Source organism: Penicillium manginii (genome assembly GCF_028828005.1).
Source record: "Penicillium manginii strain IBT 31320 chromosome Unknown utg000007l:1.0-2284322.0:1.0-2285126.0, whole genome shotgun sequence".
Classification (NCBI taxonomy): domain Eukaryota; kingdom Fungi; phylum Ascomycota; class Eurotiomycetes; order Eurotiales; family Aspergillaceae; genus Penicillium; species Penicillium manginii.
Genome location: NW_026643108.1, coordinates 654,832 through 669,970, shown reverse-complemented (window position 1 = coordinate 669,970; position 15,139 = coordinate 654,832). Strand labels below are relative to the sequence as shown.

Sequence of the window (15,139 nt, the reverse complement as noted above, 5' to 3'; positions counted from 1 at the left end):
AAAGCGGCAATAGTTAGTGCAAGCTAGATACTGGGTAATTGAAATGATAATACATGATTGAATAATAGCTAGGCTCCCAATGTAATAAGCTGGGGTTTTTATGATATTGACTTTTTACTAGTAGTAGGCTTATTATCATTAGTAGAAAGGATGGTCCTTCTGATTGGATGGCGTCAGCGGGGACTTTGTTTACGTGTTTTTTTATAGATCGGCCCCGGGTCTTTGCATCGGATCTCTTTCACTGACTTGTTAGTTTACTCGAGTGGGTGCTTGCACGTTTGATCCGGTTTGAATCGTGATACCACCACGATCTTGAATATGTGTGAATGGAGACAGTTTGAATGTGGAGTGGGTGGACCGGTGTCCACCTGGTATTTAGTGAGCCGTTAGACAGCCGAATGATAAGATCAAGTAATTCAACGGGTAACCCTACGAGCTTGAGACTTGGAGTCAACGACACTCAAAAATCATGGCACTTCTCTGTGTCAGACCACATGTCAAGTGATATTCAAATTAAATTAAATTAAATTCAAACCCCCATCTAATCTCTACTATTTCAGCAATGTCAATGCTTTGGATGGTTGCCCGGCACAACCAAAGCGGTGAGCCACGTCAACATTGCCTCAGATCAACAGGTCGGTGTGACGATCACACCAGCCTCACAATTTCTTTCCTCGAAATACTAGTACATAACATATGCTAACCAATGGCCCGACTCAATGATGAGAGTCATTTCATCCCGGAGGGCCACCGCCACCCATCCGACCAAATCCTAAGTCCACAACCCTGCGCCCCTCCCACCAAGGAACACCATCTACTATCCTCATACGAGACATCCCACCTCGACAACACCTCAAACACCCTCACCGAGGACGACCAAATGTCTCGAGACTATGCCTACCCCTCGTCTTCATCCCCATCAACCAGAAACTCAACCAGCGACATCTTCAGCCAAGACATGGCCGACACCGAACTAGACCTCGACCACCTGAAATCACGAGCATCAAGTCGCTCCTCCTTCTCCTCCCTCCCAGCCTCAGTCCTAATTCACCCCCTGGAAAAACTCCCCTCAATGCGCTCCATGAACCCGCACGAGAAAATGGCCGCAGCATACACCCACACCCTCGAAGACGACGAAGCCCGCTTCGGCGGCTTCGACGACCACCCAAGAACCACAACCATGAACGTGAACATGAACAATATCCGCACAATCCGCCAACGCGAAGGCGCATTCCGAAAGCCTAGCTCCGTCCGCGCTATGCAAATGCACACAGAAGATGAAGCCGACGACGACGAGTATCTCACCCCACCGCGCCGACGCGGGGGTCTACGGTCCCCTGGCTCATCGCCATTAAAGCGATCACCCTACTACTCCCCCACGACCGGAAAGGCCCCACCAAAGCCAAAGAAAGAGTATCCGCTTGTGCTGCTGCATTGTAATTTGCTTGCGCCGTCGTTGCCGGTGGCTGGGGCGTCGCTGCCGCGGAATCAGGGCATTGTTGAGGAAATGCTGCCGGTTGAGTATTGGAAGCGGTGGCGGCGTTTGCAGGAGAAGGTTGGGTCTGGGGTTACGCGAGATCGGGGCGTTTTGATTTCGCATCCAGAGGATTTGTATGATATGCTTGAGGAGCGATTGTTGGAGAGTCTTGAGTTGCAGCGGGCGAGGCTTCATCAGGGGCATTTCCTCGGCGGGGAGGAGAGGTATCACGGTGGGGAGGGGGATGAGGATGGGTCTGAGAGGGGTGATTATGATGAATATTGCTCTGATCGGGAGGAGAGTGAGACGGATGGGGAGCAAGGGGATGAATGTCCTGATTGTGGGGGTCGAGTGCAGAAGCATGATAGTAACCGCAAGTGGGAGATTCGTGTTTTTGCGGCGAATGGGCTTATGCGTGCGGGGGCTTGGGCGGCGGCTTGGAAGGAGATGGAGAAGGTTGATGTTGAGGTTGGGCTTTGGTTACCGTCTGATGTGCGGAGGTCATTGGAGAAGAGACTTGCCGAAGAACAGGCTGTTCTGAAGGAAGATTTTGATTCTCGCTCGACCTTTGATCCGACGCAGAACTATATCGATCCTAGACGCCTGTCCATTCAGAGTCATTCGAGGACTGGCAGTGATCCCAGATCGTTCCAGGCGAGCCCTCCGCCGAAGCCTGTGCCCGTGGCTATGCGCATGGATATCGAGTCCGATGAACGGACATTGCAGCCCGAAGCCCGAATCGAGAAAGTCGATGAGTCCAAGAAGGAAACGAAACAACCTCAAATTGCTCTGCAGACCCTACTTATCAACTACATCCGCGTGTTGGCCGGTGATAGGCGCAACATCGCACTTGTCTTGATGAGTATACTGGTGGTATTCCTCGCCATTGGTGCTCGCCCAGAACTGCCTCAATCCGTCTTGCACGTATTCCCGCCGGACAACGTTGCCTTTGATAACGCGCCAAATGTGATGGTTGATAATTCAGTCATCCGGGCTTCTCCTGCCAGCTTCTCCGAGGAGGCCGGCTTTACCTCGATGCTAGCTGCCTCGGTATCAGCGCCTGAATCGATTGTTGCCTCTGCTGAAGCCTCGCTTCCATCGCAGGTAGAGGAAGTTGCCTCTCCATCTCTCGCTGACTCTCAGGAGACCCCAGCTGATTCTGAGCCTGTTGCCTCATCAATCGAAGAGCTTCCTCCCCCCCTCTCGCCAACCCAAGTGAGACACCGGTCGAGCCTGGGCCTGTTGCTACAGAAACAGTGGCACCGCCTGCAGATGCTGAAGAAGCCTCTGCTATCGAAGAAGAAGAAGAGCTATTTTCTACCTCAGCATCTGAAATTGAAGGAAAAGGCCCATCTTCGACCTCAACGCCTGAAATTGAAGAAACTTCCACCAGTCTGGAGTCCCTTCCGTCCGAATCAGCATCATCGAGCTCTTCGGTAGACGACCCTATCCCATCTTCTACCTCTTTTGCGGGAGATGAATTGATCGACTCCGAGCTAGTAGTACCTCCCGTGGTAACGGAAGATGCCAGCCCTAATCAATCTGAAGATCAGGAGTACGAACTTGACCCTCAAGTCGAGATTGAGCAGGATGAAGAAGCGTAAATGCTTCTCCCGAGTGGAGGTTATATTTTTCTTTTTCTTCTTCTTTTTGTTGGAAATGGACAGATGCAAACACGACCTCGCTTGGAAATTTATGATATGACCGCAACGATATGAGTTGAAACGTTTGACTGGATTTGCTACTAGATATACGCGATTTGGGCATCTTTTGTTTTCTTTAGCCTTTAGCCTCGGTTTAGCCAATTGATGATCGGATATTTGTATGAAATGAAATTAACTTGAACTATGTTGGAAAGAAAACAAACACACGTATTATCTTAAATCAGAACAATAAAACGCAATCAATCCTTCACTATCCATTGCACTCCTCTCGAGCATCATATCATAGTTTTTGTTTCGGACAAAGCCAGCGGTCTCTGCTAATGTACTCCGAAATTCCTTCCATATCCTGGTAAAGGCCACACGGACGTGGTCATTTGGTCATACGTTTTGAACTCGAACCATGGACCGTCTTCCACTCTCTTCGTCGCCCTAATTATCTTCTCTCCAGCCGTGTTGAATTCGTATGCAGTATAGTCCGGAAATGTCCGCTCTTTGCGCTCAGTCTGGGTGCATCGTCTTTCGTTTGATTCCGGTCTTCTGTTGGTTTGTAGTCCCATTCATAGCTTTGTCAAAGATTGAATTCGAAGCCTTTGATCTCAGAGCTTCTTGGGTTGAAATTGAGCCTGAGGCTTTGTTGTTTGAGACGTAACCACCTGCATTTTCGGTCACCGTGACATTGTCAGTAAGGCTCTGCTGGACTCTGTTGAAGTTGTTTCATAGATAAGGGTCTGAACTTACTCTTAGCTCTTTTCGGCGTCTCGTTTGAGGATCCTTTGTTGTTGGTTGACATTTTCGGGGGATGTTTTGGAGGGGCGTCGGGTGGGCCACTTCAGCAAGTGTCATTTGGAAGTAATTGATTTTGTTTTGGGTCGAAGAGTAGAAGGCGAAATGATAAATATGCTAGAGAAGCAAAGAGCGAGGAGTGAGAGGGGGTAGGTGGGAAGAGGGAGGAAAGAGATGTCCAAAACTCGCGGATGTCTAGAAGTACAAGTGCAGCCTGCCTAATCCTTTCGTCTCTATTCACCTCGAAGCTCCCACTTCTACTTTCCATCATCTATCCAAAGTCCGAAGTACCCCTTATAGTTCCGGTAGTATAAATCGTAAGAGTCGTAAATTACTTGTCTTGTTTGTTCTGTATTAATTGCTATGTTCGCAGCAAATTAATTAAGCCAGCAAGGCATTATTCTGCGGCATATGATGAACCAGCCATCTCATGCGGCAATCCATTCTCATCCACCTGCGAACTTTCAGCCATCTGCATTGGCTGACAATGTAACCTCCTAAAAGCATCCAACCACTCCGAATTATCCGCAATACTCTGATTCCAAGAGTCCTCGGTATCATAAACAATGCGCCTAGATTCCCGCTGGAACATCTCATCCGTCGGGACAATCCCCAACTTCATCTGCCGCTGCGCATACTGACTGAGATGCTTCGTCAAAACCTCCGTGAACGAACTCAACTGTGATCTCGGCGGAATCTCGTCCAGCGTGGGGAGATCGACCTGTTCCGTAAAGGTCTCTTCATCATGTACCCGAGCAGAGATCTGGTTCAGGTGATCCCGAACATTATAGTCGGTCGCAGAAAATGGAATCAGACTATGTGACTCGGATCCAATCATATAAGGCGGCATCCAGTTCTTAACCTGTGCAGCAATGAACGGCGCAAAGCCGTGATCGCCGCGCCATTCTTTCATTGTTGTGCTTCCGCGGAAGTGTCCAGCCAAATGTTCGATCCGCTCGGCCCAGGTGCTCATTGTGGTTTCGCAGAATCCACACCGTGATGATACAGCCGGTCCAGCTATTTTCCAATCATCGATCAGAGGCATGACTTTGAGTTTATGTGTATGGCGCAGATGTTGAGTGAGGTGATCCTTTCGACGAAATTCGGGATTATTTCCTTGGCAAGCGAGATGATTATGTAGCGAAAGGTGTTCGGAACTGGGTTCCAGGGCATGGCAGTATGCGCAGTGTGTTCTGTTGGTGGTAGATGAGAAGACGACGCCGCCAAATGGGGTGCAGACCCATTTTTCCAGGTTCAAATGGAGTGATTTCTCATGCCGAGCCCAGTCATACTTGCTTTTGAAGCGATCGCAGCAGAATGTACAGCAGTATCTTCTTCGTGTATCTTGACTCGCCTTTGTCTGTCCCTTCGTCTGGCCCTTGATTTGCCCTCTTGTCTGACGTGACTTGCCTACTCGCGCTTGTGACTTATGGCTCAAGGAGCCACCAGAAACTCCCGAGCCCGCAGAACGGTGCGAGGCACCGGAGAACTTAGACGAGATGCTGGTACCACTGTCACCGCTTGTGGATGAAGGGCGCCCACGGTGTTGACGGAAAGCATCTATCGATCCACCACGGCTATTCGTTTCCGAGGCCGTGCTGGGGTAATCGGAAAGTCGAGCATTATCCTGGATGACTGCGTTGTTGACAGCATCCATGATAGCGGACATAGAGGCTGGCTCGTCTTCTGGCGGTGATTCTTGCCATCTTTGCATCGGGTCGAGAGACTGCTCTGTTTGAGGTGCACTTGGAATCATAATCGGATTGCTCGTCTGCTTGGATGTTGATCGAGGCATGAAATAGCGACTTCGCCGTCTCGGGAGACCCCGTGGTGGGGTATTCACCCCAGACGGCGGGTGAGACAGCGGGGGATTCCTTGGAGTTCCATGTTGCATGTATGGACTGACATATCCCATCGATGGACTATAAGTTCCAGACTGAAGAGGTGAAAGTGGACTATTTCCAGTTGACGTTGACAGGCCGATCTCGGCCCCCTCCAGGTTCACATCGGATGTTGATACCGAACCCAAAAACCCGGTGTCAGGGCTGAGATAGTCGAAAGGTGAGTAAATAGGTTGTATGTGTTGCTGTTCATTTGTAATTCCGAGTCCATCCACGGGACCTTGATTTGCCTGGGAGTAGTACAAGGGATTACTACTAGTATCAAGCCAACCCCAGTCCGAATCAAAAACTGTGGTATCAATATGTCAGTGTGGGAACCCCATATTACAACAAATCGGGTGACGAACCTCCAAGATCCGAGCTATCGATAAGCTGATGCTCCTCGGCCATACTCGCCTTATTGGAAGTGCTATCGGGCGGTAGGTAGCCTCGGGTTCAACGGGCTGAGGCTGCTGCTTTCTCAGAAAGCAGCGGGATTTGCGTTCATCGGCGATTTCGCCGATCTTATGTAATACACCAAAAAACCGAAAATATCTTGGCTCTAGTGACAAACCTTAAAAAAAGATTATATTATTCAGTGATCTACGAATTGAAAGTAGATAGTACATTTCTGGTATATTCGAAAATAAACAGCATAAAGTTCCAATTTATGACTCACAATTTCCCACATAATGTAATGTTTCGCTAAGGTTTGGTCTCTTTTTGACCCCGCGATCGGCATGATGCATCTATACTCCGTACATCTGCAAGTAAAGATGCACTTAGCAAATAGATTGCATTGTATCCAATTAGCTCTGGGCTCTAAACCCCGCCTTCCGGCTACATGCAAGTTATCCTATGACCATGTCGGCGCTTAGAGCCTTCAATCCCGAACCAACTGTACCCGGAAGAAGACCGAACTAGGGCGGAGAGTAGGGCGTGCTGTGGGGCATAGTTGTCGTTACAAAGGCGCGTGGTGGGGCATTACTTTAACAAGTGATGGGTCACGATGAAGAAATTTTGATAAAAATTGGAGCAGTCCAATTGTTCCTGTGGCGTCACAGGGACAATACAATTTCTATGTCAAAAAGCTATAGCGTTCGTTGATCTTCCTGTCAAAAATTTCTCCCAAAGATCAACATATCATACCAGTAATCATTTGAAGATAATCTATTTCTATGCCTGAGAAGAAAGAGCTTTCTGTGGCCGTGGGCCATGGCTCTTCACGAGGAATTGGCCAGCCTAATAATCATTTCCAACATCCTTTTACTTTCTCGCGGGTGAGTTGATATGTCGCCATAATGGAGCCAAGATGTTCTAACCAACGCTACTACAAGTACTAACCAAGTAATTGTAACAGGGCAAGAAACTACACATTGTTGCCGCTGGCATCTTATTTATTTTCAATGCTGCCTTTGGATCCTCACTTCCTTCTGGCGCGAAAGATGAAATTGCAGCTTATTTCAACATTCCAGTTGACAGCACTTTGCTCGTTCTGCCAACATCATTATATCTCGTCGGATTTGCTCTCGGTCCCCTAATCTTTGGTCCTCTGAGTGAACATGTCGGCCGTAAACCTGTGCTTGTCGGGACCTTCTTTGGCTACATCGTCTTCACGCTTGGTTGCGCACTTTCGCCCAATTTTGCCTCGCTACTTATCTTCCGCCTTCTGACGGGACTGAATGCAGCATCTCCAAATGCAGTTCTCGGTGGGCTGTATGCAGATATCCTTGAGAGTCCTCAAACTCGCGGAACTGCCATGGCACTTTTCATGGTCGTTACCGCATTTGGTCCTCAGATGGCACCTCTCGTCTCGGGTTTCATTTCCACTGTCTCGTGGCGCTGGACCTTCTGGGTCGGGCTGATTCTAGGTGCTGTTTGTTTCCCTCTCATGGTTTTCATCCCAGAGACATATGTCCCGGTCCTCAAGAAAAGAGCGTTGCAGAAGCAGGCCAAGGAAGAAAGTGACTCGGACGATGACGCTGCCAATATCTTGAAATCGATTCCTAAAGGTGATGGAATCTTGACCATATTCACACGACCTTTTGTGATGACTGTTCAAGAACCCATTCTTCTTTTCTCTTCTCTTTTTATGGGCTTCACATATGCCGTTTTCTATCTGTATTTCCAGGCCTATCCCCTGGTCTTTCAAGGTTAGTGGCGAAAATCCCTCGAGAATAACCCAATCAAAGTCGCAACTAACCCGATTTATAGATTTATATGGACTTTCGGCCGGTATTGCTGGACTTGCTTTCCTCCCAAGTAAGTTTAAATACATACATACTATATTTTCCTGAACCCAGAGCTAATGATATTACTAAAGTCTCGGTTGGCGCCGTTATCGCCTTCACAATCTTCATGTGCTACGGAATGTTCCATACCAAAGCCCATAAAGCGGGCAAGAAATGGACAACGGTCGAGGAGTATCGGCGTCTTCCGCTCGCCGCCATTGGAGCACCACTGTAAGTTGACTGTTGTCTTTCAAAATCTTCTCTCGGGTATATCATCCAGTACTGACCTATCCAGACTCCCCGTTGCCATGTTCTGGCTCGCATGGACCGCCAAAACATCCATTCATCCAATAACGCCCATTATGTCTGGACTTTTCTTCGGCCTGGGATACATTCTTATTTTCATGGCTATGATCAACTATTTGACCGATGCTTATAAGCAGTACTCGGCTTCAGCCCAAGCCGCTGCCAGCACCATCCGATCTACCATGGCTGTTTGTCTGCCATTGGCGACCAACCCTATGTATAGCAAATTGGGGATCAATTGGGCAACATCCTTGCTGGCATTCATCTCTTTGTCTCTGGCAATCATTCCATTCGCGTTTATGCGATATGGAGAGTGGATTCGGGGCCGGAGTCCATTTGCTCAGAGAGTTATGAAGGGAGAGGTACCCGAGAACAAAGCCACGGGTGATGAGATGGCCTAAAAGTTATCATGCATTTTCTTTTGATGGGTTTATGGTCTTGATTTCGCATTTCTGGCGTTGGAAGCATGATAGACCAAATAGTGCTCGTTTGAGAATAATCAAATCCATGGATTTTTGAATTGAATCTGTTATTTACTATAGTCTTCCCATGATTGGTAGTTCCACCTGATCCTGCCGTAATTGCGAGCTATATTTACTCCTCTGACTAATATGGGACAGTTGGGTATCATATCCTACCCAGGTACCAGTCATTCAAAAGAATCCTGAATCAAGACGATATGAAGCAGGGATGGTAGGCCATTTATCAACACCATCCAGGATAGCCAATGCCATTCCACCGCTTTGGTGGACCTGCACATGACAATGTAGCAAGAAAGCGCCCGGGTTGACGACATGATATCGTATGGCTAGCCACGAAGGCCCAAAAAGTGCAATGGGTGTATCGCTCGTATCTCTATACTGGGGATTGACGAGGTTAAAGGACCCAGGGATAGATTGAATGGCTTCTGCAACATCTGTATAGTTAAATGCCCCTGTTCCTTGGCCGATGATGAAATGCTTGTTCGAATGTTTGTGGATCGGATGAGGAGGCGAGATTGGCGGGGCGTCGATTTCGATGATCAAATCTACCCAGGTGTTGTTTTTTGTGCGGATAACTAAGTCACTTGGGATGGAATTCTGATTGAAGAGGAGAGGTTGGGCCTCTTCCAATTCAAGGTTGTAACTATCGTTTCCGAGGGTCCACAGATAGGACGCGTTGAAGTGTTGAATAGTCAATTTGTAGGTTACATCCGCAGTAGCTGCAGGAGCAATAGCCGGGTATGGGATGATCAGTGACTCGTCTAGGAATACAGTGTTTGCAGTGGCATTGAGACCATTCAGCAAGACCCAAGGGTTGGAAGGCCTATTGAGTTGAGGCCTGCCTTGGTATCTAAGAATTCCTGTGGTGTTTAGGATTTGCTGTTGGCTGCCGCTGACTAGGCGAAGCGAGTAATCCCCTCGAGGCTTGTCAAGAGGGACTAGAACTGAGTATCGATTCGCATTGGGAATGTTGATCGCATTGACAAGGATGGGCTCGATGTAACGGCCGTCAACAGCATAGACCCACATATAATGCTCATCTACCGAGAAAATGAGTTCAAGATGCCCAGATGCACTAGTCAAATCCCAGCTGACGAATTGCTGTCCATTCACTGTAATGATTTCCTGCTCCCCTTTGGTAGGCGTGCATCCACTGAACATTGTCGGTGGAAGAGCGTCAAAGTTATGAGGATAGTCTCCCTGCAAAAGCGTAATATTTGGCGGGAAACATCTGGATGGTGTGAGTATGATCATTTCTTGTTTTTGCCGGTCAATATGCTTACGCTATATCGCTAAGAGTTTCATTTCCCAACACGGCTTGCACGTTTGGTGTGATCAATGACTGTATCAGGGCTCGAGGTAGACAAGACACTGCACCCTTGCCATTGATAAGCAGTGCATTGACGCAGTAAGAGTCGACACCAGAGGCAACCTCGGCAGCCCAAACTTGTTCCGAAGTCAGAAGACGCCAGTCTGATAGCAACAGGGGAGAGGTGTTCTTTTCAGCCGTCAGCATAGCCTGCACCTGGGTGTTGTTTGTTGTTATCAAGCTGAAGGGTCTGGGCTCACTAGCCCGCGGGGTGATGTAAATTGGGCCGTAAAGACCATCTTCCAATTGGCCCCGATGATGAGCGTGATAAAAGTATGCGCCGTAGTCAACAGCAGTCCATCGGTAAAGGAAAGATTGCCCTGTCACGATTGGGCGCTGTGAAACTCCAGGAACCCCGTCAGACCAAGGGGTTCCAAGCTGTTCAATTCCTTTAGATACCTCGTTAGCTCACACCCACCTCATTCGCACCAAGGGTCTTACCATGGAAATGCACAGTAACGTTAAAAGGACACAAATTCGTGACAGCGAATTGAACATTATCACCCTGATTTATTTGGAGCTCGGGTCCTGGAAACTGAAAGTTCGAGTGAATAACAGGTCTAATATTCCCCGCAACGCTAGTGTTTTGCCAAGTCAAAACAAGAGGGAAAAAGACTGTCGCAGCTTCGACCCAATTTCCCAGGCACAGACTCAGCAGCAAGAAAGTTCCGATTGTGAACTTCATGTTTGTATTTAGTAGATGCAGTGTAATATTCAAATACTTAGATTAAGCTTGTTGCACCAAAACCGCTCGGAAGCATCTTTCCATTTTATAAAGAAAAATCGGATACTCCAAATTGGATATCCGGAATACTATGGAACTCCCTATCCTTGTTGCGAGTCCTCGTGCCTACGCCCTATTGACCTTAATGAGATGGGTTATAGCGGAGGCTTTCCGTCTTGAATCCTAAAGGAGATTTGAGGTACCAGTGCAGCTGCCAGTGTCTGAAGAGAGGCAGTACTACTAGTAAGTAGATATACATTGCATTTCTGTCCACGGCTTCCGTTATCCTAACTTGAACCATGACCTCAGTGACAACCTTGAAACTCGAAAGAGAAATATTTCCATCTCGCCGAACTGCGAAATCAGTGTGCCGCGAAAAGAAAAGGACTGCCTATTGATCCGGAAGCAAAAGCACCTATAGTGTCTTGAATATTATACGAGGATTATGGGCGTTGATCTATAAGAAAGCCAATCACATTATCCACATTTTTGTGGCGTCAGCATGAGACCTCGCTCTTTGACAAAAACCTCAATACAGAAATAAGCAGATCCATGAACAAGTACGCGGCCCAAATCTCGGAGTGATTACAAGCCCGAAGCTAGAACTCTTACAAAGTCAAAGGAGTGATTTATGCGATGTGATAACAACAAGGACCCTTGCATACGCTGAGTGGGCGAAGGAAAGAAAGAATTTTAAGACAGAGCCTGCGTAGACTGCAGCATAATGCGCCTTGATGAGTCGGTGTGCTGTGCTAAGGACGAATAGTGGAGCTGAATTCAAGTTGCAGATACATCATACGGCTACGCAGGCCTAACTTGGACATTTGACTCAATTTCAAGATTAAGTGTTTCGGCAATCTACCGAGAATAAACCCACCAAGCAGTCTCTTAGGTCTGAAGAAGTGCTGTATGAATAGCGGTGCTGTCAAACGGTTCGTGGCCTAAGGTATGAGTCAAGCAAGCAGACGGCACGGAGCCCGGCAAAGAAGGCCCAATTCGATTCATTCCCGGGGCCCCACGTGTGTAGTGGGTGGATCAGGTACGCAACCACTGGAATGCATAGGTCAGATTAGAAGCAATAGGAGAGGCTCCGAGCGTAGAGAGGTCTTAGTTGGGCTTGGCCTTGGTGGGGTTTGATTCCCAATCGGACCGCCCACCACGAGGTAGGAAGGTGTGATGATGAGCAAGGAAAAATGTGGGAGAAAATGGGAAACGCCAATTGATTTCTAACAATATAGAGAAAATAGAATAATAATCTGAGCTATTCTTACTGTGACTTTCCGTCGTCCAATCATTCCAGCGCATTATAAACTTTTAACCAACTCCGCTCAAGCCGAGATGCATCATATTCCATCATAACAATCAAAAGTGTCCAGTATTATCTTGAAATGCAGGCATACCAGGCTGGGCTGCATTTGACGCAGGAGGGCCGCCTTCTTTCAAATGAGCAATGATAATAGGATCTGAGGCAGGAACTATACCAGACTGGATCTGCGATGCTGGATCCACCCAAGGCTGTTTTCCCTTGTCGTCATAATCACCTGGCTCAATCAAGTTCATACCATCGATATCAGGCGGCGTGAGTTCACTGTAGTTGTCGTTCAGGCGCTGCAGGAAGGCTGGGTCGAATCCCATCTGCACGAGCGGATCAGCTGCTCCCCCATCTGCGGGTGCTGAGGATGAGGCTTGGCCACCAGTCATGCTGCTGCCCCAATCAGAAGCGAAGGCTGGTACTCCAGCTGAGATCATCCCTGAACTGCCAGCATAACTCCCTGAAAGACTGCCCGGTCGACTGGCCGCTGCGGATGAAAAGCCTGTTCCAGGGTAGGCGGGGCTTCGGATGCCAGGACTTGACACCGCGGGACTGGGAAGTGCACCCGGGAAGACTGCTGTTGCCAGTGGTTTGGCTTCTTTTACAGGCTCTCGCAAGCCACCTTGAACAGCGGCGAATGGAGGTTGAAGACCCAAGTCGGTAAACTGAATGTTCTCGTCGTTCACAGCGACCTCGAGGCCCGTCTCGCGCTTCAGGACCCTCAGCCAAATAGGGTTGTCTGCACAAGTTTGATTCCAAGGATCGTCTGTGCAGTAAATTACCCGACGAGCCTCGGCTTGTAGCATCTGATCTGTGGGGACAAGTCCTTGCGCTGTTTGGTTGTGGATATAAGCCGTGAGTTCGCGTGACAGGCGATGATAGCAGTTGGCATCGTTCGGGACAGGCAACGCCGGTGGGTTTCCATCAGTCGCCCAAGGATTGGGAGATCGCCATTCGTATCCAATCATATAGGGAGGGATTGCATTCTCCACTCGCTCTTGGATCCAGGGCTCAAAGCCCCAATCACCCTGCCATTGGGCCATGTTGGCTCCATTTTTAAAATGGCCAGCAAGGTGATCGACTCGGTCCTTCCAGGTAAGCAGAACAGTTCCGCAGAATCCACAGCGGGATTTGACATTGGTGATGCTGCTGTTCCATTTGTCCATACATCGTTGAAACTTCGCATTGTGCATGAGTCGAAGGTGCTGGTTCAGATGATCCTTTCGGAAGAATGTTCTCTCTTGTGGGGACTTTTCTTGACAGCTGATGTAGTTGTGTGTCTCGAGATGATCTTTGTCTGGATTGGCGATGGAGCAAAAGACACAACGAAGTATACCATTCTCCTCTGTTACGCCGCCGTGGGGAGAACAAGTCCATTGGTCCAGAATGAGATGCATTGATTTCTCATGACGTTGCCAATCGTACTTAGCCGTGAATGAATCAGTACAGAAAGTACATTGGAAGGGACGAGATGCTCGAGCTTTCTGGTGGTTGAAAGTATTGACAGGCACCGAGGTCTTGCGGCGGCGGCGACGATCTTTGCGATCCATTGAGCCGAATGAGCCCAAAGAGGACCGATGAGAAAAGGCAGAGGCAAAAGAGAGATCTGAGCGGGAAGACCGACTAGTATCCAAACTGCTACCCGAGGCGGTATATCTTTTATGTTCGGAACTGGCGTGGCTTGAGTCATTGGTACTCGATCCCGGGCGACCCCTCACGTGACCAGGTTTCTGACGTTGACGCGCGGGATCGAAAGGTGGATTAGCCAAGGCACGGTTAATATCGCTGATCGTGGCAGGTTCGTTCTCAGGAGGAGAGTATTTCCAACGTTCCAAAGGAGTCATGAGAGATACATCCCTAGGGTGCTGCTGGCCGGGAATATTGACCGCTCCCGAATCGGCAGACTCGGCCCCGACTGGGGGAACCTTGCCTCGACGACGAGCGTTGGCAAGCCAGTTGGCAATTTGGGTTCTTGTCAAGCCCGTATTCTCCTTGAGTTGATCTTTCTCAGGTTCGGTAGGGTAAGGATTGTCGTTATGCTCGCGGAGCCAACTTTTCAAGATATTGATCGCCTTGCGAGAAAATCGAGCACTGGACTTGCGAGAGCGGCCATCAGGGTCGTCGCCAAATGCGTTGTACGAGACCGACTTCAAGGCTTTGAGTCCAGTTAAGCCACCTTTGGAAGTATAGGTGTGCTCGTTCACTGGATGCAAAGTCTGGAGGAAGCGGCCAGGAACTCTGGCGTGTGTAAAGCTGCATTCGCGCCAGAGGGAGATGCAACAGGTACAACCTGCTTTTTGCATAACACCTCTTGTCGCAATAAAGCAGTCAAGGCCCATGCGGCGGCAAAAGTCACAGGGTTCGTGGGCTCGGAACATGGGGTAGACTCCGGTGTCTTGTTCGGGGCCGACAGGAACTTCCGCATTCTGCTCGGCCGACTCCGGGACGGGCGGGTCAATGGGAAAATCGAGTGGTAGATCTTTCTGGTCATGGAGCAGCGAGTCGAATCTGTCATCCTGCTCTTCAGGCTCGTCGAATTCTAGGTCAACCGAGGCGACATCGTCGCTTTGGTGGTTTGACTCATGGGCTGACGAAGCGCCTTCAAAGTCGAAGTACTCCATTGTAGAGAAGAAGCGAATATTCTTTTCCTTGTCCTTGAATAATCAACTTCACTTGAACAGCCAGATAAGAATCCAAGAACGGGGAATGGCAGAGAAAAGAGTCGGTCTGCGAGGGGGGGGACCCTTGGTCCGGGGTAGAGAGGGCAGGGTGAATAATCAATGGTGGAGTCTGGGTTCCTATGGGCTGGGACAATATGCGGCGCTAAGAGGAGCCCATCAATCGAATCGGGCCCTTTTCAGTTGGCCGGTTCCAAGGCCTTTTTCTGCCGTGGGCCGATAAAGGCAACAGT

General features: G+C 48.9%; 6 protein-coding genes across 6 annotated transcripts; 2 read left to right on the top strand and 4 right to left on the bottom strand.

Moving 5' to 3' along the window:
* Window positions 1-706: 706 nt before the first annotated feature.
* On the top strand, window positions 707-2,917 carry N7533_010173 (uncharacterized protein; the record flags this gene model as incomplete). Its single annotated transcript, XM_057106823.1, has 1 exon — window positions 707-2,917. One exon carries the CDS (start codon window positions 707-709, stop codon window positions 2,915-2,917), a length of 2,211 nt encoding a protein of 736 aa, XP_056956040.1.
* Window positions 2,918-3,639: 722 nt separating this feature from the next.
* N7533_010172 (uncharacterized protein) lies at window positions 3,640-3,931 on the bottom strand (the record flags this gene model as incomplete). Its single annotated transcript, XM_057106822.1, has 2 exons — window positions 3,640-3,839; window positions 3,880-3,931. The coding sequence occupies 2 exons, from the start codon at window positions 3,929-3,931 to the stop codon at window positions 3,640-3,642; spliced, it is 252 nt and encodes an 83-aa protein (XP_056956039.1).
* A 390-nt stretch (window positions 3,932-4,321) lies between these two features.
* Window positions 4,322-6,215, bottom strand: N7533_010171 (uncharacterized protein; the record flags this gene model as incomplete). Its single annotated transcript, XM_057106821.1, has 2 exons — window positions 4,322-6,114; window positions 6,173-6,215. The coding sequence occupies 2 exons, from the start codon at window positions 6,213-6,215 to the stop codon at window positions 4,322-4,324; spliced, it is 1,836 nt and encodes a 611-aa protein (XP_056956038.1).
* A 767-nt stretch (window positions 6,216-6,982) lies between these two features.
* Window positions 6,983-8,742, top strand: N7533_010170 (MFS transporter; the record flags this gene model as incomplete). The annotated part of the gene is made up of 5 exons (XM_057106820.1): window positions 6,983-7,084; window positions 7,165-7,957; window positions 8,019-8,066; window positions 8,128-8,266; window positions 8,331-8,742. The coding sequence occupies 5 exons, from the start codon at window positions 6,983-6,985 to the stop codon at window positions 8,740-8,742; spliced, it is 1,494 nt and encodes a 497-aa protein (XP_056956037.1).
* Window positions 8,743-8,994: 252 nt separating this feature from the next.
* On the bottom strand, window positions 8,995-10,877 carry N7533_010169 (uncharacterized protein; the record flags this gene model as incomplete). The annotated part of the gene is made up of 3 exons (XM_057106819.1): window positions 8,995-10,054; window positions 10,107-10,581; window positions 10,634-10,877. The coding sequence occupies 3 exons, from the start codon at window positions 10,875-10,877 to the stop codon at window positions 8,995-8,997; spliced, it is 1,779 nt and encodes a 592-aa protein (XP_056956036.1).
* Window positions 10,878-12,278: 1,401 nt separating this feature from the next.
* N7533_010168 (putative homeobox and C2H2 transcription factor) lies at window positions 12,279-14,849 on the bottom strand (the record flags this gene model as incomplete). The annotated part of the gene is made up of 1 exon (XM_057106818.1): window positions 12,279-14,849. The coding sequence occupies one exon, from the start codon at window positions 14,847-14,849 to the stop codon at window positions 12,279-12,281; it is 2,571 nt and encodes an 856-aa protein (XP_056956035.1).
* Window positions 14,850-15,139: the final 290 nt, after the last annotated feature.